Genomic DNA, 27572 nt, shown 5'->3' with positions numbered 1-27572 from the left:
AGAGCATATGCGATAAATACACCGTACGTACGGCTCCAGCGTTTTCTTCCGTTAGGTCAATCAACTTAATGTGCCCTTCGTTCATCGACGGCTATCGTCGTTCATCGTTCGCCTATCGACAAACTATAAACTCATCACTGCCCTTAGACTACCTTCATTGGCATCGTCTTATACCGCCTATTTTCATGTAAGAGATACCTGGTACAAATTTTATAATAGGCTGGCAGCAGTTAATCTACAACTAGCGTCAAATGTGTGGTCATCTTATATCAAAACATTAACCCCAGAGATGACGATCTTCTACGCGACTGAGGTCACATATATGGGAAGGGAGGGAGGAAAGGCGGCCTACTTTGCCTGGTTACACGCCTAGGTTAGATAAATGATGATATCAATTACGATTATATCGCAGAACGACATCTGTTAGTTTGAAAAAGAAAGGTAGTTGGGGAAAGCGGCAGTCTCCGACGACAGCGGAGTGAATCTCATTTGGTGCTAGATGCATATAAACGACGTTGCTTGATTCCGAACGTGCCAGATTCATCGCTCCTTTTAACGTTGCAGTATACGGCAGCATACGAACACTCCGCTGACTGACGTGGTCCAGACATGGGGCGAAAATAACAGAAGCTTAGCTAACATGCTAGGCACTGAGCACTCATGCCGACAGCATAGGTAGCACATATAGCGGTAATGGTAAAATAAGAACACGATATAAGTTTCTCTATTCGCACAAATAGCGATATCGATAACCATTAATATCGGTTACCTTAACTCATTCCTCTGATTTATGCGGAAAATTTACGCAGACAGCGTAAACAATTACTAATTGTATGAAAAGTTTACCCGGTTGTCAGGCCTGGGGACAAGGACGCTGACTCTCTTCCCCATGTCGGCTATGAAACGTTATAAAAGGCGCCGCCCAACTGCGACAACCACAGTAATGCTACATAGAATTTTGATATCGGAATTAAAGCGCATATCCATAGATAGGCTTAAGACCCAAATTGAATTATTTTCCAGTTTATAAAACATACTTCTTCAACCGCATAGATACCGCCTCAACGAATGGCATTTCTTGATTAGACCTACCTACCTATCTAATTATAAGTATTCCTCTAATTTACATATGAGTACCCACGATATATATCTAATGCATGATCATGGGTGGATACTACATGACGAATTGGATTTGGCGTTTGTTTCAGCTAGTTGCACCTAGTAAACAGGTAATCTAAGCGATGGTCTATAATGTCGTTATTATCAACATCACAGTCATCGTGGAATGAAAAAATTTTCGAAATTCGTCCTTACTCGGTCCAATCCCAGATCATCATTCAGTTCTTTAAGTAGCATTGCAGTTGTCGTCTGTTTAGTGGGTCTTTCCATTAAATCTGTTTGCTGTTACTGTTTGGTGCAATGAAAATCATGCGGATCTTCATTCGAAGTACTCGTGCCTTCAGTTTACGTTGCTCACGCTTAGCTGTAACTATGTAAACTTCGATGGTAATTCGAGTGATCTACATTTGTCGTTGTATTACTTTCGTTGGCTTAATCTTTGTTTTTGTTAATGCTAGCCAACTTTATAGTGAAGGCGCCAGCTAGAAATAATGACCCGGCTAGATCACACCCGCCTTTAACAGCAAAACATCGCTGATGGACGGTGCCGCATAACCGGCACCTTCAAGGTATCTATACAACCTCTGCTCAAATAAACAAGCCTAAAAGCGTCAACTTATACGAAATTATTTATACTTTGGTCCGATGAGAGTATAAAGTGCTTACGATAATGATATTATATCTAAAATGATAGGAAATTTTAGTCAAATAATGACTGAAAATAAAAATCTTAGCTTTGAAGGTAACCTTTCGATACCAATAAATATACACTTAGATAGTGATTTTTACTCGTGAAAAAGGAAAACAGTTTAGAAGAAATGGCTCAGAGGACATTAAGCTCGTGTTAATGACGTGATTTTACAATAAGTTTGATAAGCTCTTTGGACAAATTAATAATTACATTTGCCCCAATAGCTAGGAAGTACTTTTTATAAACGCTACTACCTGAATATGCGAAAATGGTAACGGAAGGCAAAAGTGATACCTTGAAAACGGTCAAACTTCACTTAATTTCCTTGTTGGTTGTATAGCCTTTCCAGTCCTCATTGTTGTTATTAGAAAAATGTTGATTCTATACAAAGTGTATAATATAGAAAATAGCAGTATTTCGTCATATAAAAAGTAATTCTTTACTTGAATGAAAAATGAGTTTTCAGGCATCCTTCAAACTAGCCTAATCAATCGGCCCTGCAAAAAATAATCGAGAATTATGTTTGGCTAGAATGTTATGCTTTTCGTGTCTACGTGGAGAATTCGAAATTTGCCCCAATTGGGTATGTAATGAAAATTCGGGTTTATGCTAAACCAAAGTGCACAGGATTCGAGTTAGTTGCTAATTTTGTTTGGTTATTCTTTATGTATTGATAATTATTATTATAGCAACACGTACATTAGAAAAAACACTTGCGAAGCCAGTCTATTCTGCTTCCCTGGACATGCTCATCGCCTCGCCTTTTCAGCTTCTTCACACGCAAAAATGCTACATTCATTGTTTATATATGACCACTTCAGCATAAGTCTATTTATGATGCAGTCTGCGAATGCACTAGGCTGAAATACCTTCTGCTCGATAAATGTAATAGTTCTACCTAAATCTGCTCTCCATTTCGTTTTATCTTTTACCTCACTCTCTACCTTTATCCTGCTCTGAATCTCTCTTAACACGAGATGAAGCCCAACATCCAGACATCGGCCTGTTTTCATAGTGTCAATGCCTACCACTGCTGCATCTGCAGAACTGCAGCAGCGCCGAATAACGAACACCATTAAAGTTCGTTGACTTTTCTGGATCACAACGATCGCGCAGGCCGCGGCCTCGGCCGCTGCCACACCGTTGGCATCGTCATCTGCGTTTCGCGCGGCCGCCTCAACGCTATTCACTACCTGCCCCCGTCTACCTCATCTACAAGAACGTTGTTGTTACACGAACACCACGCGCGCTGTAGTGCGTCATAGTTTTGGTTTAAGCTGAAACGGCGAAGGGGTAACAGCGCCAGTCGTATTAGTCGCTTGTTGCCATTGTTGTTGTTGGTGTGTTAGTGCTGGTGTTTGAATGTTTACCACAGCATACTTTATATCAGACCACGTTCATCTACCCCGACCAGAGCTCGTACGAGGCCATGCGCGTGGCTGGCGATGTTTTGACCAGTTGATTATCCTCTGAATATGCGCATGCGTATTGAAGCCCATTTTTTCTTGGTGCTGCAAATGGTGTATTTTTCTCCCCATACAAATTAAGAAAACCCATCGAGTTTCTTGGGCTTTCTCTCCGCATAAAGGTTTGTGTGTTCGATTAGGCACGACTTCGTGTGTGATTTCGTGATCCGACCGACGCACGACACAAGTGGGGATAGGTGGTGAATGGACAGATCAATCAGAATGACAAGCTGGCTATGTTACAGTGTCCGAGATGGAAAGGGGCAAAGCAACGAGCAGTGAGCGTAGTCAATTGATTGTAACGACAAAAAGCTCATTGACCAGCAGAATTCCGATTTCCTGTGTCAACATGACAAAATTGTTGATAAAACTAGATTCTTTATTTCTACCGCTTGGCCGCTTGTATTGGTAGACCTCTATCGTAGTTATTTCCTTTTTTCGGCCACGCAAACTCGATGTGTTACGAAAATGATAGACTCACGCGTGTCTACATAAAAATAGTTTCACGCACTGCAATGAGCGTTTTTATCCATGAGCTGCGTCCACGCTGGGTGGTTCTGCTGTCCTAACACACCCATCATAAATCTTCAAGTTTACATTCAGTGTGCTTTCGAGAAATTATACGTGCAAAAGAAAAAAAAAAACACTGAATAATAACTGGAACACAACGAAGGCAAATGAAACAGTAAAGCTGCCGTAACGGCTCTGCAAGAGATTAAGGGCGTCTGTGTGCTGTCGACTTCCTGACAGTCCCATTGAAATATGGCAGTATGCACTCGAATTAGTTCGAGGTTGATGAGATTCAATAGGACTCACTGTTGCCTCAAGCGAGAATGCTCTAGATGGGCATCCGTCGAATTTTCGGCACTGTAGCTTTATGGCTCCTGCAAAAGTCGGTAAGCGTTTGGTAACAGAAGCCCGCTCTTTAGCAACTGATAAATAATTATTACTGCAACAGTGGCGACGCATCTAGCTTATGTATATTTGTACTGCTCGTTTCCTTTCCGGGTACGCTCGAGTTTCGTGATCGTCATACAGTGGTACTATGCTAAATAATTTGTTTGTTTTTCACTTCATTAGATTATCACACGCGGATTAACTTCGAATCCACGTAATTATTCATCGAATCAATGCCTCGATGTACGTACGGTTATGCATACAAAAACAGCGGACGTTCTTCCCTAAACTGTTCCGAATGTAGCAAAAGATACAACTGAAAAAATATGACCTGTGCTGGCCCAACGGACCAGCGCTGTTGCCCATCTCTATAGTGAGGTGAAACATTATCATATGGTAACATGCGGTTTTTTCAATCTCATTTCTCAGACGTCCGAGAACTACAGTGTTAGTTCTTTTTTCTAACCAAGATAATCAAATCGGCAGCACTATCGTCGAAATCTAATAAAAATACCATTGAATTCTTCCACCATCGCTTATCAGTCTGTTTACCTGCTCACCTTTTTGCTCGTAGCTTGACCATAAAAAATCTATTAAATACAGCAAACAAGTGGCACCCGTTAACGTAAGTATGGCGTTGGTTGCCGGTAGAAAATAGAAAACGCCATCATCGGGCAATATCGATGGCAGCTAAGGAGGGACTGCTTGTTGACTAGTTATCTCTGTTATTTCGAATCGATATGGTTGGCGAGCGACGTAAACGATCGATAAAGATGGAAAAACGAGCGGCTCAAAAGAAAAGAGAGTGCCATCAACTGCATTAGGAGATAAGGTCTTCTCCCTTTGTCCACAAGCCCTTCGTCCATAAGCCCTTCGTCCATACCCAGTTTGCCGAATGAATGACGAATCGATAGAATACGAGAAATTAGTTCATCTTTAAAGTGAGCATTTTCCGAGGGCCATAATAACTCAATGATCATTTGCCGACGAGCGATTATTTACACCTGCTACAACGGGGATATACAGATACTACTATGACCACAACAGCGTTTCTTCGAGCAATTCATCGATGCGGCTTAAGGACTTTTTAATGCCAACTCTACACCGTCGAAGCAGAGTAAAAAGAACCTAACTATGAACACGTTTCAGTTTCTGTAACATTTGGCGTAGTTCGGGCGTGCATCTCATACACTCGTGCAGATATACAGAATTCGAATTTTGGGCGAGGACTCTCCGAGAAAGTACTTGACACGATTACCTGACCTTTTGCCAATACGTCGATAGCCGACGAGAAGAGCCATCGGAAGTTGAATACTGAGAAGGATCGAATCGCGCCCAACATGTTCATACATTATATAACACCCTAAGAAGTCATTTTCCACCTTGCTCTTTCTGTGTGGTCCGCGTAGTTGAATTATTGCAGGTCGTCATGATGTTGGCAAGAGAAAATTGTATATACTGCGACGATGCGACCATCCATCGTATCTGTCCAATGGCTGCTGACCTACTATAATAAAGAAGTTGACGCTGTCGACGTCGATCACGATGATGCTCATTTATCCAAATTTGCTGTAACCGTGCCATTGTTACTGTTATGATCTGTATCTTTTTCCAACGTTTCGGTCCCAGCATCTTTTTTTTTTTCATATCAAACATTATTATGATCGTTATGTTTGTCATTGTATAAATCGATGCAGAGGAATTCGAAACGTCACGTCTTCTCATCACGACCCGCTGACGATTCTTCCTTGGGTGAGTAGAACCCAAAATATATTATATATGCGTCATTGCCATTCACGCCAGGTCAAAGCGACGAACGATTCCGTTGGCTGCGGCACAGCGTTTAATGTTGGATTGACAAGTGACCAACGTCAAAATGCTCTGGGTAGCCTAAAACAACCTTACTCGAGAAGAGGTGTCGGGATGAGTTGGACGCCGTCTGTATCGATAAGCGTCGTATGCTGCGTCGTTGACACGTCAACTTTTAACTTTAGCTACTGTTGGACAAGGAACAGACAGGCAGGTAGGCAGGCAGGCGGGAGCCGACGTGACGCGGTTTCCTGACGTGCTCTTCAACGTCTCAGGTACGAACAACATTGGACGGACGTCTCGCGGCGCGTCATGACGTTAGTGGAGGTAGCACGTGAAGAAACAACTGTCACCAACGTTAATTCGAAGAGAAGTGGTAATTATGTGAAGAGTCATGCAGGAATCTAAGAAAGGATTCTGACAAGACAAGCATGTTTGTAGTCCGTGTGATTTGTATATGGGCCTTTCGCAACGCGAAGATCCACATGGGAAATTATTTATTAGCTGGAGCTGTAAAGGACTTACCGGCATAGTTGAAGAATGATGAGTTGTGCACAAAACTTGTATAACTCAACCTCACAAGCCTCTTCTAACGATGTTCCCTTTGAATTCACTTACTCAAATCTACCCACCGTTTTCTATGTTAAATAGCCCTGTACGGTTCGGGATTTCTAGATAAAGCCGATTTTGCTAAACAAAATGTTCGGTACGAGTTGGAAATCCTAACGCCCTTCGTGAAAACTTTATCAGGCCTTGAAGCAAGCCGCTGTCTCAGACTTTTCAAGTTCAGTTTCCACGCACTCATATAAGACTAATACGCTATGCTAACAGCTCACGTAGCTGCTACGATGAGTCGTTCTTCAGCCGCTCCGAGCTGCTGACTACTACGGTTTCTCTCCAGCTAGGAGAGCCTCTGCAGAAAGCTCCACAAGCCGCTGCTCTGGCCACGCCCGGAGTTTCTGCCTTCTCCACTCTACAGTGACACCTTGCCTACGCCAGACAAGCACTATATTGTGCCGGTATCGTCTACACATGTAAAGTTGAGAACTATTTAATTACCGACCAGATGCATGCAAAATGACTATCGGCCCACTGTAATCAACTTGTTGAAGGATACACTTTTCAGTAGTTATCCATCACCACCATTGTAGTTGTTGGTTATTGTACAAGCCAATTCTCATTCAGGTAGAGCTGAGCTGGTTAAAAAAAGGTTCACTTCGGGACACGACGACAACAAGGCGCCATTTGATGTGTTTCGATCGAAAAATTGCACTAGTTCGATCTCATTTTTACTATTAGAATTTATGAACGTCAGACAGACCCTAGTTTTTTTCGTCTATATATATATATATATATATATATATATATATGTGTTATGCCATAATAGCACCGACTAAACGGTGCTTGTGAATACTTTAGTAAAGAGCAGTGATTGGTCGTCCGGAGATAAATTATCTGAACAAATAACAACCTCTAATTTTGAGGTCTCAGACGTTCAACACAGCATTGAATTTACAAATGATCATCTTTCGCTTCAGACTTCTGATACTTAATGAGACTCTTCTGTCCCGTAAATGCGTAACTAATAACAAGCGGACCGTCCTTCCGATGTTATTACACAATACTGAAATGAAAAATACTTGTGTGGAATCATCGTCCACCCACACACACGTACAACGCACTTATTTATCACAATAATCTTCCAGCACGAATGAATTACTACACCGTCGTTGGTTACTGCAAGGATTTCCGTCCGCCGCTTCATCCTCCTGCCAACCCAGTCGACACACAGAGCAGATATACTTTCCCGCTAAGTCAAACTTCATTGACCGCTGCTCTGCCTCAACACTAAATTAGTCACCAAATGATCAACACTTGGATGCCCGCCAAATTCAAAATTGATACAAACAAAAACAAAAGTCCTCTTCTCGCCCTTCACCACTCTCCAGACAGTGATGCTTTATACGAAGTTAACTTTATAGGTATTTCGCAGTTCCACCGTAAAGCCCCTATAAAAGCTGTGTCACCCGAGCGAGTGATAGCACTCTTTTCCAGCGAAGAATCACATTTTCTGGTAGCCGTATTGCTGAACATAGTGTAATGACACCGTGTCTAGTAGTGCGCATCACTTCTAATGGGTGTGTATTTGGCGATGTGTTAGCCATTAAACTCGAATGTATTATACAGAAAGAGCGTGCTTTGTAAATCGCCATAACATTGGTCGAAGGACATCTACATTCGTTGGTAACGCAGTAGACAATAGAGCCCTGTAGACAATCGAAGCACATTGTTATAGTCGTATTTAGCATGCAGCATAGCGCGTCAAAAGCATATCACAAAACGGTGACGTTTCTCTGAAGACTTCAATCCGTCACGCTTGATCCTGTTATTCCTACATAAAAACGCTTTTGAGTTTCTTTCTCATTCTTAAAGGGCTATTTAGGTAATTTATATAGATATAGAGATGTAGGTATAGAGCCAAAAGCTGATATTCTACTATGTCACAATAGACGGTCAAAGCAAAGGGGAGTATGTGAGTCATTCATTTCGGAAATTATTTGGTCATAGTAATGTGGCAATCACTCCTGTTTCGGGCAGCCTATCCCTGGTACGTAGGTTCAGATCGAAGCGTGTCCACCAGCCTCTAATCCACAACATGGACCGTATGTGTCTTTGAACCAATGAAACATCCGCTTCTGGAATATTTAGCTCATCTACTCAACTCGACCCAGCCTAAAACAGTCAAGGTTTTCCGACGGTTCAGCAGACATCTTGTCACCCAAATCACTATGCGGTTGGTGCATATATAGCCTGCACCCCTATGTCATGTGAGTCCTCCAGAGAGGCCCGCAGGGCTATTTTTGGTACCGTCTCTTCGTATCATGACGCTCGTTAGATTAGCTATTTGATCAGCGATACTCATGATGGCATTAGCAGATTCGTTGAAACTCCTGCAAAATCGATTTCGTGCACGCCATGAATGAACCGAGAAGAAGAGCTTACAACTCTAATCCTGGGACACACACTACATATGGGATCCTGATCCCTGAGCTGCTGTAGCGGCGAAGAAGCCCAACTATTTGGCGCTAACTCATCCAGTATGCAAAAAATATCCTTACGGAAAACGTCATAAAGAAAATTACAGACGTTTCTATTAATTAGTTAAATTAGCCAAGCAATACTTTCGAAGCGTTTCATTTCGATGTAGCTCCGAAGAGAAATCCTGGTGCAGATGGGGTGTGCAAAATCTTTGTTTTGGCTTGTTCTAGAAAATACAGTATAACAATAGGGATTGATGCGCCAGCCTTGTGGACGATCTTCACGTAGCAGACCGCTGCCAGCCTTCATTCTGAATCGGTTGTTTAGACCGTATTGATTAATTTTCCTCGTTGTATAACTAATAAAGAATGTCCGCTACAAGCATGGGCCAGTTTTTGGTAGGCCTATGTGTTACTTAAATTGTATCTCACTTTTTTGCCACTCTGGTTCAAAGGTTGATATCGAAACTTTCGATAGAACTGAAAAACTCAATATCTACTCGTATCAAAAGACAGCTATTGCTTTGAGTTGGTAGCAATTATTATTATGATTATAATTAGTAAACATAGACGATAATTTCAGAGAAGCTAGTGTTTGCTGTTAAAAAATGAAGCTTCAAAGAAATTTATCGTGCATCTACACATACAGAGTGTCGGCTATTGTTCGCGTACTGAGATATTATTTTCAATCACGATAACGAACTACGAGATAATAGTAGCTAACTGAAATAGCAGAAGACGGGGTGTCCTCGTCGCTAGACTGACAGGGTAACGCCATCCAAGTATCTGATATTATTATTGTCAGCACAAAATGTAGATCGCATCTCCCGTTTGTGTATGGCCATTGGAAGGAAGCAATGATGCTCACCCTCAGATTACTTAAACAACAAACTATTATGGATTATCCAATTTTACACCTAACCTTTACCTTGCGCAACTGCCAGATTAGAAGATCAGCTAAATCATACTATAGTTTATGTGTGTTTATAATTTTTAATGAAGATAAATACAACTTCAATAGCATTGTCGACGGTGACCGAAAGAATTCTGGTTTGTTCATTAAAGCGTGGTCCTCCTTCTGCAATCGTTACCCTAGCCCTTAGTGAATTTTTAGTTTTTTCGGCTACTCGATTTTTCGGCTACTATTTTCACTCGAGACCCACCCACTGTGTTTTTGTTCCAATCCATTTCCAGATGAAATATCCATTACCCCTTCGCTTCTGATTTCCACACATGATCATGCACAATATCCGTATTAGAATTATCCGTTTTTTTTTTTTATTGGTCCAGTAAGCCTGATCTTCCATTCTTAAATTGACCCTTCGTTTCCTATAAGAGAAGCATAACAGTTGCTGCTCTAACGCCACATAGACTGCCGTCAATAACCTAGACTGTAATAACTGGTAACTGCAACAATAGCCACCCGACGGTACGTTAAGACATAGTCTAATTGTGTGTTATTTAGATATCGTTCATTTCGAGCTTGACTTGATGCTCACTACTCAATACTGTCAATATGTCATACTACGCTGAGCTACGCCATAGATATTTTAATACGGGATATCGTAGTAGTTACGTCCATTTATGAATACTTAGCAGGAATTTTTCCAAATGCCCCCAAACCCAAGCCCGAATAGTAAGGTAACTTAGTTATCTTTATGCCGTAAGTAACCATTCGAGTATATAGTTGAGGGCTAAATAAAGAACGTTATATGATATGATTGGCGACGTTTCGTATAATAGGGTGTAACTACACTATATGATGTACTTCTATAAAGAGTACTAGGTGCCATATTCTATACGTGTGTGCGTGTCTGTGCGATGCTTGTCACTTGGCTAACGATAGCAGTCTACCAATAAATAGATTCAATACACAATATTTAGCCTACATTCAAACGTGTGCAGGCCGAATGCACCGAGGGCATCGTTTCTAAGCCATTATTATAAATGTGCGCCTCTAACTTAAGCTCAGATACTTCATTTGTCTTTGTTTGAGCCGAGCAGAAACTGGATAGTTAACCTTATCTTTGTTTGTACTGAGCGATCAGAACGATGATAGCAATGTCGGCCATTATCATTATGATGATCGGTATCTGTATCTTTGCGCGTTCTTATCGTAGACACTTCAGAATACTTCTTCATCATCAATCGATTTTAGCTCAATTGACACAATTTTAATAATGTACACGCCATTTTTTTAGGGGCACAATCCGTCCCTCGGAGACGGTAGTTTTGGAGAGATTAGCTAGGTAGGTGTCGGCAAAACCTCTGAGCCCAAAGTCAAATAAGTTGGATTAATTATCGCCGCTGTCGTATTTTCTCATATTTAGTGGTTATTATTTTTAGCCAATATTCGAGTAGGTCTACCGGCGAAACTAAATATAGACTCATCGTTATCGATGTCGGACCGCTCGTTAGGAACTTTACGTATATACTATAAATCTCAAGTTAATGCATGAAATCTCTGACAGTGATGATCCAGTGTTAATAAGCCAGTACATTCAGCATCGTATCTATCGCTAACGTGTCGTCCAGATCCGTTCGGCACTTTTGCGATTTTAACTTTGGTAATTAGCTTCGTCCGAACACGCAAACAATGAACGACTAACTTCATCAGAGATTTGAAGTTGCAACATTGTTGTCTCCTTAAACTCAACGAGTCAGCGGGACGACGCCGATGGATAGACCAGCAGCTGAAACTGTTGCGGCTACAGAAAGTCACCGAACTTCACAAGAACAATATAGCAAGAGAAGGGGACAGGAACGTCTCAAGAATACTGAGTTATCGTTGTTATCGCCCTCCTCTTAAAATGTGTGGCTTTTACGTCTCCCACTGTCCTCTTCCTGCTTTTCCTAGTATGCTTCCTCTTTCTGCCCGCCAATCATTATTATGATTATTCGTACTGTCGTGATTGTCTTTGTGAGGCGTCCGCGTGAGTGTGAAACGAGAAGCAGCAGCTCAAACTTCAGCGTCCGAACCATCAAGCTGTTGTTGCCGGTAAGCAAAAAAGGCGTTGCGAGTTGGCGCGATAAAATTTACATTTACAATACGGCAACAAAGGTAAAAGGATAATCAGCCGATGGCAGAGCCTGGAGGGTTGCCACCGGAGTCAGCAGTTTCTTCGATGACGAAGACGGTAACAATAAACAAGAAGCTAAGCCCAAGTTGAATAACCCGGTCGGACGAACGCACGGCAAAGAAGATTGACCACAGGGAAGGACGCCGCGGCCGATACTGCCACCCTCCATTAGAATGGAGCGTAGAGGTAAGTATCTGATCGTAACAGCATTAGAAGCAGCATGTGCTAGGAACAATAGTGCTGTTTCTTGTTCCGATCATCTCCGGCCCTCTTGACTAAGATCTGACGTGGACGAACACGAGATCCGACCAGTGGCAGGCCGTAGGCAAACAACAACCGACCCGGACCTGGCGAAATCAGTTGTCGCCGCAGCGTTTCTGCTGTTCGGGCCACTGGTTGTTTCCGTTGTTTTCTGCAATTTTCATGCGGTCATTCAATTCATTGCTGCTGACGGTGACGATCCTATTGTCTCTGTCGCCTTCAAAAAGGAAACCAGCGCAGGCCAAAAGAAAGGGTACAATAGTAGGAAGGAGCGTAAAGCAACAAGCTGACCTTCCGCAGCTGTCGCCCTGATTCGATCATGTCTAAACAAACAAAAGAAATAATAGATGAAGAGGAAGGTGACGCCGAATAGCGTCAAAGCAGCGACGGCAGCAGTATGAAAAGAAGATGGACGGACGCGTATAAACAGAACACGTCCAAGTCGGAATACGGGATAGTAGACACGCTATAATTCAGGTAAGTAAAGTATACGTAAATACTGTACATAGTTGTTCAGTTGTCTGTCTGCATCGGTGTGGTAGATGGTAGGGTGAATCAGGCTGTTTGTTAGGCGTTAGGAGCCGGCCAAGTGGATAATGAACAGGCACATTGGTGGTCGACTATGAAGCTGCACCATCCGATATTGCTGTAGCACGCTGCAGTAGAAATGCGTGTAGGCAGTATTCTTCTAATGGACCCATACAAGCAGCTGTGGGCGCGTGAGAAGGAAACATGGTAATCTCCAACTTCTCGCGCCGCTCTAGAGAAGTTAGCGTTGAAAATACCTCCGTCGCTTATAGTATTGTATGGATCTGACATCCGGACAAATGACACAATTAACGCGCAGTCGACAATAACAGATAGGGATCAGATAATAAGAAACGTTTAGGAGAACGAGTGATCGTGTGGTTGATAAAAGTAGAAAAAAATATAGGTGAACATTGTCGCGAGATATAATAGAAGGACGTACAATAAATTTAACTTAAACTGAAGTGAATTCAGCCGATCAAAAGTAAAGTAGTTGACAGTGCAAAACAAAAGTGTAGCATAGTTTAACATCTTTCGATTTCTCTGCCGTGATTTAGAGGTCGAAGGAGACAAACTGGTTAAACATCGATAGTCGATATTCTTAGTCTGGCAGCGTCTTCGTCATACCATTTTCAACAATAGGAGAAAGCAATGTTGAAGAAAAATAGATTCTGTCGACCCTAAAATAGCACATTTGTCTCGCTATTATTATCCGTACGGCAGACTTTGCCAGAGAAACAATCGTGCAGGACATGAGACAAATTTACAGACGAAGATGCAAAAAGCTTACGAAGTTGCTACTGATTCAGACCCGTTTCTATATTCTTGTTTTTCTAAAATCACATCTCAACCCGCACCGGCCGTTACCCAAAAGTAAAACTGAAAAAATCAACAGACAACTCCTGTCAGTGGCCATCAATCATTATCAGCGTCCCGGATACTGATTTTGTTTAATGTACTGTTGACTAATTGTCATCTTCGGATTGTCATTTAGAGCGGTCTTCTTTTATCAATCACGATTCAGCTGATTGTCTTCTCGATGCAACGCCATCAATTAATTCTAGCTCGTTTTATTTTTTAAAACGACTCGCCATTGTTTTTGCGTTTATCGTCCTTTTGTCCATGCATTGTACCATTGTTCTCGACTAACTTCCCGCCATCTAGCGCCCGTACCAATCGACCGATAAGCCGATACCCAGACAGACACGACCGTACTTGTCGTGTACAGCCGTTCAAACTTGGCAACATTAATTGTCGAATCTTTTCCGTATTGTTAAACTTTCCTACCCCTTTGCAGTCTCCAACATACTCGCTATCCCCTGTTCATTTCGGCAATGGGGGTCAACCGTTGCAGAAAAAACGTCACCGCGTACGTACACCATTCGATTTCGCAACAGCCACCAAAAGAACGCGACTACACAACAGCAATAACATACAGCTCTATATGGAGTTGGTTATCGCCAGTCCGACAAAAGACAAGAAGCAACAACAATGGTCAAAAGGAAAAAATTTAAAGGAAACATAGAAGAAGAAAAAACTGTTACTGCTTCTGTCGAGCAACGTCACAGGCAAACTTCAAAGAAGATAAGGCAACAAGGAACTGTGGGTATCGATGCGCGTCAACACGAGCGCGCTTTGCCCATAGTGAGGCCCATAGCGGACGCTGACGATCAGTCTCAAGCACAAATGGAGCCTGGGGAAGCGGCTGCGTGTAGTAAGCTCCTCTTTATTCTACGGCTTGTCTCTGATAACAGTAGCTGTTCCCTCAACGTCTACACACCTTCCATATATAAAAGGCAACGATAGCTATTGGCAAACTCCGTGGCAATGAGGCACTGCGGGTTTCCATATGGTATCACGCCTGTGGCAAGCTTTACTTTGGCTCCGTTAGCTGTGGACGGGCGTAATAGTAACTACAAGTAGTTTTAGATAGAGGCAAAAGAAATGGGCTGATTTCGTTGAGCCCAAACGTCGGCAAGGGCAAATGGGGCGAAATCAATGAAAGAAGTCCACCGTTCGTGGCCCCCACTTTGAACTGATTTGGAAAAAGAGAAATTTCAACACAAAAGTAAGCTTATATAAAGTAAGAAGACGGACCTCCGCTATTCATAAGAGCCATTCTTTTCCCGTCAAAGCAAATAGTCGAATGACACCTATTGTCGTTTTATACTAGTAGCCACAATTGGCGAAGATCGTGTTCAGTGTCAAAATATAATATGTCCGGTAGTCGTTCCGCCATTCGTTTTAATCTTTGAATTGAAGTTGGTAAAGTACTGATGCAACTTACAAAGACCGTTTGCCGCCCAGTTAACGTCAGATATTGTTCGTACCTTACCAAAGAAAAAGGGGCAAGCCTCATTGGATAGGTAGTAGACGAGTAGTCCGACTTATCGAATCATAACGAAAAGCCTTCGTTTTGGAGAAAGTTCGACTTCGAAATAACTTTCAAATGGATCTTGCTTGTATGTAATCACATGCACATTAGGTTCAGATGATTCGAGCACACATTGATCATGTTCTACATATTCCCCAGATCTACATATCTAGTCGATGTGCTTTTATCCAAACGAGTTTGATTTTCTATAGCTGCATGGCAATTATCCCGAACGTGTTCTCTATACATTCGTTCATTGCACACCTTTTTCTTTGCGAACGTGCTTCTGGTATAGAAGAGTGTGTTCCGTCGTTTCGGATAACCAAAAATTTCAACATAAACACTAAGCACGTGTTCGGTACATGTCGACAATGTGGATCCTCGAGCCTACTTCTTTTCAACTAGTTGCTGGATCAGTCGTTTCTGGGAAATAACGCAGGCTTATTTCAACCTACTTAGAAAGGAATGCACCGAATGCAGGACGCAAGCTAACATTGGTTAGAAGAACCAGCTAGTTAGTTTCAGTACCGAAAACTTACTGCAGAACTTTCCTCATCTTTTAATTATTGAAGTACCTCAATTCCACAGACTATCTTTGTTCTTGGTTAACGCAAAACAGCACCGAACGCCGAACTGACCATCAGGGATTTAACAGGCAACAGACAAAAATGGTCGGCCGATATAAAAGGCAGGCAGGCAAAAAAAGACGAAGGTAATCGTCTCACAAAAAGATACGACAATAAGCAGAGACAATAACAGAAAGCCCAACGTTAACGGTACTCATAAGGATTGTCGATCCCCGTTGAAACAAATTCGTATTTTCATAGTTTTCTATCTTCGATGCTCGTTCTCTGCAATGTAAGGTGTACCTCTGTACTGCAGCGATGGCGTGTTGATCGATTTTAGTTAGCTGTTGTATATACTATCAAAGAGAGTTTACTCCTACGTAGACGGCTGTTCAGTGGCAGGGACGATATGAGAGACGAACTCGGCATGGTAGTACTTATTCTTGGCTGTCTGGAAATTTCAAATGGCTCATCAGCGCAAAACCACCCCCTGTCTGTAGCAGGCCGATGGCTTCTCGACATTTTTTTTTGCCCAGATAACATGGATGTAGTAGAAAAAGAAGAGCCGAAAATGATTAATATGTATCTATACATAAGTGCGGCAAAGACCGTAAATAATGGTGCCGTAGACAAGCGGACTTCAGAGCCACTTTGACTCACTATATAAATGGTAGACGAACCAAATGCAGCCTATCGAAATATATGACACATCAGCTCCCCCTGACGTATTGATTTTATTTGTATTTAGTTATTTTTTATGGCTAGTGTACGAAATGGCTGTCGTTGTCGCCGGTTCTCGCTTTATCGGCCTTTCTCTTCTGCTAAGAACATCTTTTTTACGCAGAGACCCTTTGTATATCTTTCATGTTTTTCTTAGCAGAAACAGAGTTGTTAGCGAAATGAAAATACTTACTTTGCCAACATATAACTAAAAATATTGATGTTATATGATGAAAGCAAACATTTTGGTGTTATCAGGCATATTATGAGACGAATTTTCACGTATTTTCGTCTCCATCTAACCAGAACTGAGTTACCAACAGCGTTACCAAATAGAAAATCGGGTCGAGACTAACAATTCACCCCAACTACATGAATATATTCAAAGCAAACGTAACACTTTGCTAGTATAAGGGGTAACTCATGTTCGATAGTAACAAATATCTTCTTACATGAAGTTGAAGTTCCGCGACAAGCTCTAGATGAATCAGGTAGCTCATAAATAGGGTGGATGATTCAGTATTAGGTGCAATAGTCATATAAACAGTAATGGCGTCATGGGCTAGCGATTTACTATGGGAGCAGAGGAGAACAACGTCATACGAGTATGCGCTTCTGCGAGTAGTAACGTCGTACGTTACGTCGCACGTTACGTCGAAGTCGGTAACCAAATCAGATCGATTCGCAGACCAAGAAGTAGGATTGACTCGAAGATTACCTTATCAACTTATATCTTTTTTGTTTGTTGTCAAAACACACACTTTTTTTGTTCATTAAAATGAAAGCATGGTAGTGTTACATCAACCTAGCATCGTCATCAGTGAGTTCGCATATAAATTCTTATTTGATCGTCACGATACCAAGAGTGTGGCTTCAGATAACCTGATATAGACAGCTGTCGATACACGTCTGACAAAATTGAGAGTATTTTGGCGGGTATTTGTACAACATCCGATTGACGCAAGCAATGAGGGATAAGCTCTTCTGAACTATGGATGCCGATTTCATTTGCTATGGAGCATGTTTCCGAAATAGCCCGATTGACGCGACTGGCCTCCATAGTACTGTTGCCTCCTACAAATCAAGGTCTGTTTATCTTGTCTCTATTCTGATTAGCAAAAACTCGATTTGGTAATTTTTCTGTCATTTATGAATGTAGCTTTAATAGTATTCGCCTGAACTTCAGCAGCTGTGCAAAAAATCTGTCTCATGCCTGATTTTTTTCTGTCTTTTTGTCGTGAATATGTAGAAAATTCTGCCTCGTTCCTTGCCAGCTTGTGTCCAACAAAGAGTTTCAACCAGTACACCGTCCGCGCCACCATCAGAATGATAATCTTGTAGCCTCCGTTATCGTTGCACGGAACTCACCCCGGACGCGGTCCGCGTCGTGAACACCCAGCGCTTTTGGTCAAAAAAATATTCTTAGATTCAATTTACGCCACTCTTTACCGGTGCACTGTGTAGGCAAGACTGCATTAGAGAGGATTTTAGACGAAGACCATTCAAAGTTCATGCGCCTTATGGTGGAGTTCGCCTTGTTCTAAGCGGATCCTTCAGCAGAAGAAGACGACGTAAAATCGAGGTTTGCTTTTGCATTTAATTTCTGGCCCATTCTTCCATAGTTCACTGGAACGCTGACGCATCGTAAGATCAAAATAAGACTTGGGTCTTGTACTTTGTGTGGGCTAGTCAACAGCTAGATGTTCCTGTGATGTGGGAAGGGTTCACTAAGTAATGGTAATTTTGATTGCTGAATTTCTCAATCAATGTACTGAGTTAGACTGTAAAATTAGAAAACTATCAGTCAGCAAATGTCCGTTGAAACAACACGTAATATCCGATGTTCGATGCGAATTGAATTCGTGCGCGCTACCCGCCGTCATAAAATTTTTTTTTGTAAATAAAAAAAAATTGTGTAAAATGAAACAACTGACCACTGACGGCGTACACTCTTAACGTGTGATGATTGTTAACCATGCGGGTGGTGCAAGACACTTTGACGGTATAGAAATACATTGTCGCGCTGGCTCGTAATAAATCTGTGTCACATAAAAACGGGGTCCATTTAGTCATGTTACCCCTCAGGTTCGAATGCTTATTCCCGATACAGTATAGGCTACCATTAGACAACTGTTCTCGTTGGAGGCCATTTGATGTAAAGCGCTTCACTCTGAAATTAGCTCCACATTGTGAGATAGAACACCTGTTTGTTTCCGCTTAAAAAAAAGTAGGTATTTTTCCTGTTAGGCAGTATGCCTCCATTTCAATTTAGCTTCGTTGGGATGAAAGCATTCAAAGAAAGCGTCAGTTTTTCTACTTTTGTTTCAATTGGATTATTAGTATTTCATGCTCGGTAAGAGTCGTGCAAAATAGATTGACTTATTCTCCGTTCGATTCACTAGAGTAGGCGCAAATCCTTATTGTACTACATAAATAAGTAAGTGGAGAAAAATGCTCTACATTTCTGTATCTGTATAGTGAACAATTGGGCAACCGGTGTACTTTGACAAACACGATTTGTCAACCTATTTATAGCTTTTTTTTTTTGTGGATCGGTCGTGACATTAGTTTGCGGTGTACTCGGTAATTTCTTGTATCCATTTTTGGACCCTAAACATAAGAAACACTCAACTAAGGCAATGAATCGCAAATCGTTCTATTAACTATTAGTCGACCTTTGTCTAGGCATCGATCACTCTCGGCTACGAAAATAAAAAAAATGCTTCTGAAAAGCTCTGTACTTTTCCTTGGCTTAATCATTAACATACTAGAATATGGACATTTTATTTGAGTTTACAATGGACCCAAGGAAAAAGAAGCACCGCAAGTGATATTGCTTCAACATGGTATGAATCAACGTTGATATTCAATATACATCTTGAGCGCTGAAAATATTTGGCAAGAAGCAGACGATTTGAAAAGCGCCCTCTTGCTGCCGTGACCTATCTGTTTGCCATAGGCGAACTTGTCATTCCCGCTTTACCATAAGAGCAGACAAAATCGGATATTCTTTTAGTTCCGTTTGTCAATCCCCGTGCTATCTACCATGGTTAATCTACTGGCAGGCACAATCGGACTCGTCTGGCGCGATTGTGCCTATTTACCATTGGCAAGAGGCCATTTAAACTTTCAAATCGACTCCAACAATGATGGCCACGACAACGACAACGACAAAACCAAGATGCGTCTATCATTCTGTAGCCTGCGATCGCAAGCCATAAATGCTGCCTCAAATGCTCTTTAGGTTCTAATGAAGGCGGACCGATCGACAAAATGCAATGAACATTATTTTTGACTATGAAAACACCTCGTCCCGTACAGATATGTGTTCCTGATGTATCTAGAAAACCTGCCACCCTGTCGAAAGGAGAATGACGACCTGCGCATGAAGTTGGTGTAATCCAGGCAAAAGTTGTAGGTCGCTCGATCGTTGTAACGCAGCACGAAGGCCAACAACGGACCAGTAGGAGTTCAGACCGTGCGCGAATATACTAACCCACTTTCAGGTTCAACTGCCATTCTTTCGGACACGACTGACACCGATATGAATTGTTGAACGGATCTATCAGACAATAGCATCAAGCATAGAATCTAGGTAACGTTGGTAGGCTTCACATGTCCGATCGGATTCGTAACCGCGTGAGAAGCAGCTATGAGTATGATCGTTCATGTCTGTGTTCTGTCTTCGCGTATATATGGCTGGCGTTGAACATATGTAGGATAGTTGAAATATAGCGCTCAAAGGAAGAGAGAATATCACGTATGATATCATTGAGTTGACGTATAATGTTGATCCGACAGCGGCATGCGTAAATGATGCCTTCGGTAAAAGAACAACGTGGAAATAATACGTAAACCACTTAGCTGCGGTCCTGTGTTACCAAAATATGAGACGCAATTCAATAGACTATCGTTCCTACTCCTTTTTGATGACTGCTACGGTGTTCATTTGAACACTCTGATGCGTTCCGAGCAGACCGAAGCCAAACGTAACTCGACGGGCAACCGCACAATTTATAGGCAATGAAATCACAATTATATAATAGATACAAATACGACAATAACGGATACGAAGCACATCGCATAAAAAAAGAAATATTAATATCTGAGACATGCGGCAATAGAACAACTACTCTTTTTTTTCTTATATGAAAGCGTGTTCCGTAGAACTATACATTTCTACTAGAAATTTCCAATTTTCTAACCAACGAAGAATATTAGATTGAAGGATTTAGCTGACTTCAGCCGCTGTTACAACCCCGACACAGATCGCTTGGTAGCTAGGCAATATGTTGTGCCTATCGTAGTGTTTGTTCAGCGTGTGGGACGATCGCATAGAAAGTGCCTGTTGCGTCACACTGTCTCGTATAGTTTAAGGTACCGTTAACAACATTGTCATACTGACCACATTGCTTCCAGCGCATTGGTGCCTGTTGGTCTTGTGTATAATGCGTCTATCGCATACCAGCTATTTCCTAGGAACTAGCAGCTGGCAATATCCGAATGTTATCATCATTCTCTAGCAAACTGGGCAGTCATTCGCGAACCGCGCTGATGACCAAGAGTTATACTTATTGCGTCAAGAGAGTTACAAGAAACCAAACATGACTACCCCGGATCGGTCGCTGGTTGCAGGAGGCAACATTTTACGCAGTGCCCGATGTCGTAGTAGACGTCCGAAACGCTCAGAGGCGCCATCTCTCGTGTATACGCAGCCGGCTTATTTTGTGGTAGGAAGCATTTCTTTTAAGTGGAACTACCAATGTTTGCTACCACTGGTTCGATCAACTATGGAATAGGAACACCAACAGGCGGCCGTCGCCGCTCTCGGCATATCAGCGAGTATTTGGCGAGGCCGTTCTGTTGGCTGGCGGACAGTTACCGACACACAGTTGATTCTGGTTTAACCTGGAACTCGGTTAATTTTGATTTAGATCGACGCTAAAAACACGCATATGAACATAAACGAATGCTTAAAACAGATCTCTTTAGAGTAATGTTTAAAACATTTGCAATAGTGTTATAGGCAACTGTCTATCAATTATTTTTCTTTTATAAGACAAGTTGGCAAGGGCTCCACTTTTTATGCCGCCTCCTTATGTCTCAAAGGTACCTAGCTACAAATTAACAGATAAAAGAAGATCGACTGCTCAGCTATACTCCGTGAGATACGCAGCACGTGTAAGCCGCTGAGTTACCTTAGCGTTTTGCCAGAGAAGTACTTTTCGTCATATATCTTACAGACTATTAGACCTATTTGAGGTACAAGTATTAGTAGGTGAGTCACTCGACCCGTCTTTCCCAAAGGTTTTTCACTATCCATTGTCTGTTCCTACGTGGTATGGATTTAATAGGTGCGTAATACGGCATGTGCTTTAATAACGTGAAAATGTTTGAGTGACATGTGGCGGTTGCCGAACGACTGCTTTTTATGACTAGGTACGTTAACAGGCGATCCCGTTTTATGCTCTGGTGCTAGCTCGGCTAGCCTGGTGGGTTAGACAGAGGTACGTTCCATACCAAGCTGCTACTCTCCATTTCTGGTCAAACTGCAAAAGCAGCTGAGGGAATCTCTGGTGCATTTATGTAAACAGATCCCCCGAAGTACCTCCGGTTAAGCTCTCGAGCTGTAAAACGCTGCGTGTATGTGTATGTGAGGTCTGGGTTGACTACAGTATATATCAATGACCTTATTTCCGCCTTTTCACAAAACTGTTCTCTGTACCAACGGTTGTAAAATTGTTCCAAGGATGCCATTTGTTACAGCTACCGTGACATCGAGTCGTATTAATAGTAGCAGCAATTGATAGACACGCCAATCCTAATACGAACCACGCAGACCCGTATTGAGAGGAGCTAAGCTCTGACTTTCTCCTCAACTATAATTAGGATTATAGATCAGACTAGAAAACCAAGATTTCTTCCTTGATAACCTAACATCGATTCCGCCTACACAAGTCTGCGGTAGTATACGCATGGATGAGCACGTCTACAACGACTTCGCGACACGTTTTAAGTGCGGTGCAAAAATGTCGTAAGAAAATAACATTCTGTGCTTTAACAGCTCGCGAAAGGAGACAGTTTGTTTGGGTGAAGCCCTTGCGAGCACGACGGCCAACGATCTGACCAGGCTAAACGGTCTGTAATGACGCATTCATTCTTAACGCCTTTGAGCGTTTCGTTTTGTCATCGGCCGATTGCCTAAACCAATGCGTTCTGGTCTGGCTTCGTTGTGCCTTCCGCCTTTAGGCTTCCATTAGACGCTTCACTTTCAGGCGACAGGTATGATCCGCAGTCATGTTAGTTTTTTAGTAAAAAATCGCCAGACGAACAGTTACCAGGCTCGACGTTAAACTGGGTTAAGTGGATTAAATGGGTCAAAACGTGGTGCATCGGTACGTCAAGACACTTTGCTAATTATGCTGCGACGCCTTGGCAATTAAAGACTTAATCCGATTTTTGGACGAAGGTACACATCCCCCATGCTAATACTCTAACGTAATGTGTATCACTGAATATTAAATAACTTAAGAACAAAAGTTAAGTAAAAAGACCACTGCGCCAATTGCAACTATGCTGACATCTAGCTTGGTGATGTCTTAAACCATGTGCTCGATCAACGGCACACGAGCAAACCGTATACAAAAGAAAAAACATACGAGTTTTCACTCTATCCAACATGGGGTAATTCAAGTAACGATATGCGAAGCCATATGTAGAACCATTGAACTTGGCCGTCCTATCGCACACAAATAGTCAAGGAACCCTTATTGTTAATAATAACATCCCACTGCAATTAGGCGGCTGTTAATTCCGGTCACGCCAGTATTCCAAACAATGAATAGCAGTTTTTAAATTTGGCTATATATATATATATATATATGCATATATAAAGAACTTGCCTTAGTAATTATAGCACGGGGGCGACTACCATTAGCAGCAGTAAGCTCAGTCGGAGTAGTAACATTCTCGTCAATTGGCTTCAAACGATACGGTGATACTATATCTACATCTTACCTAGACTTTCATAGGATTGTATGTTTATATAAAGATGGTTTAAAAATGGACGCGCGTCTAACATTAATGATCTTTTAGCCTTTAGTTTCTTATCGTTTTGAACATCACGTCGAAGATTAGATTTACCACAATGCCCAACGACCTAATAGACATGTAAACGGTTCGCATTCGTACTAGGTTAGTTAGCCTTTACAGGTTCGTCCGCTGCTTACTTCTAGTCGTAGTCATTTGTTCTGTTTATTAAAAAAAAAAAAAATTCTCTTTAGTTTGCTGCGATTGGTAGTCTGGAAGTATGTCGCGTCGAGCGCGAAACACAACCGTATTCGAGGATTCATTCTTTCACATGTAATTTAGCTACAGAGATCGAACGCATGTTCTCACAGTCTCAATGGAGCAACCGTCACTCGGCCCGTCGCATGGTGGAAATGTAGCTTGTTCTCTGGGTGTCAGTGCCCCTGGCTCTCGCGTAATGGCGTCCGCTTCTAAACGGCCACGGCGTCGGTATCGACAAAGACGCATTTCGGTCGCTGCAAACCGATACGCGTCGCTCGCTCGCAGCAAACAGTGAATATGAATACAACGAAACTTTTCTCTGTAACAACTTTCCGGGGACAGCGTTTGTTTGTAGTAGTAGCTCTGGTGGCCTTCCTATTTAGTGATGATGACGGCAAGAAGTCAAGCAGACTTGGACAAAGGGTACCCAGTTGTGGGGTAGCCAAGTCCAATTTCACAAGTCAAAGTCGAACACTCACGTAAAAGCTATAGGAATCTGATATAAAAATTGTTAAAAAGCAGAAGGCTAAGACGAGATGTGGACTCGTAAAGTTGGATGCGCTTGCAATGGCCAACTTTTCAAGCTGATTGCATTATCAAGTGAACAGCTATGTGGAACTAGGGAATTTCATTAAACAGCTTAGCCCCCCGACGGTCCAGAAGGGCAAAGAACTTTTTTAACAAAGTTAATTTTCAATTCAGTGTAAATTGTATGTACAGATAACTAATTGTTCTACTGATACTACTCCTACAAGCACGTAATTCGAATAGAATAGCTACACTGTTTGAAATAACTATGAAAGTAATGGCCCGTATCACCATTAACTGCACGCCTTGGTTACTTGGTTGGAGATTTCGTTGAAAAAACACCATTCGTTCCTTTGATTCAGCTTAGACAGGTAATGCGCTACCAGCGGCTATGCGTCAAGGGATTTCTTTAGGATCCCAATAAAGCGTTTGAAGGTACAGCGGTTTCGTATGGACGAAGTAATGCTATCGTGTAAAAATTCGACTAGCCGGCTTTTTTTTACACCTTCAATTCGTCCGGCGAGAGGAATGATGCCAAGTAGCGTAAAAATTTCGAAGTATGAATCAAAAACAAACATGTTTAACGTCTTCGAATCGTTCACGGGTAAGGTTCCCGGGAGCATCCTTCTTTGCGATTCCGAAACAAAAAAACTTCAAGTGAAGTATTGCTTTTTTACATCGACGTCTTCTATTACACTATACAGACCGCTAACTACTTTAGGTGGCGTATATCGTAGTATATATTTAATCTCATTAGGTGAGGGCACGTAGTGACTCAACATAAACAACGATTTATCTATGTGAACCCAATGACTTACCTAGTCTGTTCAGAGCATGCCGTGTCGCACGCTGACTATATCTATGAAAAACACCCTCAGAGTCCTAGCTTGCAACGGCTGTACCCTTCTCTAAACTACGTAACCTTATCTTATACGGCAAGTGTTCTCGCTTACCATTTTGACGGCGTCGCTAAGTAAAGTTGCTTGTAGGTATAAAAAACGCAGACGAACTTTCTAGATCGATGGTTGTTTGTTGTGTTCTTGATGTTTCTCCTGTTTTCTTGTTTTGATAGACAAACTTCGAAAAGTTTGTGCTAGTCCTTTAGTAGCAGTAGAAGTAACGGTTGTCGTACCGAGATAGCTGAGTATTTGACGTCCGCAAGTCCACAAAGCAGTGTCGCTACGATTCAGCTGTTTCCTGCTGCTGCTGCTGCTGCTTCTGAATTTCTTTTGCTGGTTGCTTCAACGGAGGAGCGTGTGAGGACGCTCCGAACGTTGACGGCTACTGATCGTCGTCGATCGGCCCGGGTTCTACCTAGTCGCTGAAGAGGAACGTCACCCGGTCGGCATGGTTACCCTCGCCCCTATTCACTACTCCAGGAAAGGGTGGAGTGTCTAGCACAGGACTGCGCATAGACGTTACCAGCAGCCATTGGGAGTCAGTTAGTAATGGTCGTGAGGCGAAGGCCGAGATGAAAGACGGCTGAGGGGGCTGCAGACGAAATCAACCAACCAAAATCAGATGAAGAAGAAGCAATGCAAGCTGATGGACAGCCAGGCAAACAAGTAGACACAGCTTTCCCGCTGGAAGTCTGCTTCGCTTGTCTTGTACCGCAGGAATTTATATAGAGCCTAAGCTAACATGGTAGAATATGGATATCATTCACCAAGCTCATTTAGGAGAAGTATTATCTATGGTACCGTTGTACCAATTTAAGAAATCCATAATACCTATATACGCGGTAGCTACCAAAGCAACAATAGCATCACGTCAGTCAACGGTTTGATTGAAAGGAAAATAGCAGAACGAGTAACTAGCAAAGGTTTTCGGGCAGAACTGAAGATCTCTGTCGATCTCGGACACAAACCAAAGAAGGAAAGATCAACTATTTACGAAAAGATAGTAGCTCAAAAGGAAAAAAACAAATACAGACAAAACGCTTGTTGCGAGTGGGAATTAGCTAGGTATTATCATACGACGCGTGACAATTGAGGTTTGAATTGGAGTGTAAACGCTGGGAGTCAGTTGTATGATGGAATACCTAATGGCGATAACGGACGTAAAACCCGAAATGTTTTTGTTACATATTATCATTTAGAGAAACAGTCACCGCGACAACGAGAAAAGTAATAGCAACTGCTGTATCAAAATAACAGTCTTTTCCAAAGGAATTTTTATCTAATCTTGTGCGGCCGCCGTATAGTATTCAATATTGTTAGCGACACGAGATGTTTGTAACCGATGTTGAGTAAGCTTCTCTAATTATTACCGTAAACGGAGCTCTGTTGATACCGTTTTTCGAGTTTCGAGCAAAAGGACCAGTTTTCACGTGAATTTTAAGCAGCGCCAATGCAAATAATTTATCGATAATTTTTAAATAGAACAATTGCTAAAATACTAATCATGCAGAGGATCAGCGCCAAGTAATTATTTGTCGTAAAAAATAAAAACAATTTTCACCCACTAACACATATATGTTGGAACGAACATAAGATTATAGTTTTAGAAAAAAATAGGTCTACAGGCAAATCAAAGTCGAAACATTCTTATATGTAAATAATGAGCATTAGAATAGAATAACGTTTTACAATGCACTGCCATTCATTATTGTATAAACACCTGCAAATGTTGCAGTGTTTTCCGTCATTATTGAGCTCTTTACGTAAATATCGTATATATATATGTATATATATATATATATATACATATACATATATATATATATGCATATACATATATATATGTAAGGTGTATACATGTACATGCGAAACACACACCGACATGTTACGGTAACACGTTCTAACATCAATATTAGCTGAAGTCGATTTGTGACCCCAATGATCACCGAGCTTCATTTGTCGACTCTTCCGTTCCGCATTGAGGAACCGTTAAGAACTTTTCTTGCCAGCAAGTGTTCTCTACTGGTTTTTTTTTCAGTGCCAAGTACTAGCTCTCGTGTTCTCCATAATGGCTGGAAGCATCGGCTTTGCATAGGCAAATGGATACTTGAATCGTTGTTTAGCATGGTACGATCAGACTACTGAGTTCGGGTCACCGCCACCCTCCGGGCAAGCGATTTGCAAAATCCGGCTTTAATCCTACGGGCCCTATCTACAATAAGTGGTAAATACCACCAAAAACCAAAATAAAATGTTCTTATCTCAAATGTTTATCGAGAATTCTGATACTTCAAGACATAGAGTGC

The 27572-nt window shown here is 41.9% G+C and overlaps 1 protein-coding gene and 2 long non-coding RNA genes across 5 annotated transcripts in view; 2 read left to right on the top strand and 1 right to left on the bottom strand.

The window, feature by feature from the left end:
- Nucleotides 1-25686, bottom strand: part of LOC111254898 (tubulin alpha-1A chain-like) — a 36287-nt gene extending 10601 nt beyond the window's left edge. The window contains exon 1 of one of the 3 annotated variants that reach the window (XM_022816252.2): nt 25321-25686. In XM_022816252.2, the coding sequence (XP_022671987.1) occupies nt 25321-25323 (3 nt within the window). In that variant the 5' untranslated portion in view covers nt 25324-25686. The other 2 variants (XM_086974343.1, XM_022816251.2) reach the window with 2 other exon arrangements.
- On the top strand, nt 1398-27572 carry LOC147754260 (uncharacterized). The gene is made up of 3 exons (XR_015316566.1): nt 1398-1688; nt 2270-2393; nt 27305-27572. It is a non-coding gene; the product is annotated as an uncharacterized LOC147754260 (long non-coding RNA).
- Nucleotides 7914-19281, top strand: LOC147754261 (uncharacterized). Its single transcript, XR_015316565.1, has 2 exons — nt 7914-8120; nt 17799-19281. It is a non-coding gene; the product is annotated as an uncharacterized LOC147754261 (long non-coding RNA).

The sequence above is a fragment of the Varroa destructor genome, unplaced genomic scaffold (genome assembly GCF_002443255.2).
Source record: "Varroa destructor unplaced genomic scaffold, Vdes_3.0 BEIS01000007.1, whole genome shotgun sequence".
Taxonomy (NCBI): Eukaryota; Metazoa; Arthropoda; class Arachnida; order Mesostigmata; family Varroidae; genus Varroa; species Varroa destructor.
Note: the sequence above shows the minus strand (reverse complement) of the source record. Positions and strands in the feature narration are given on the sequence as shown.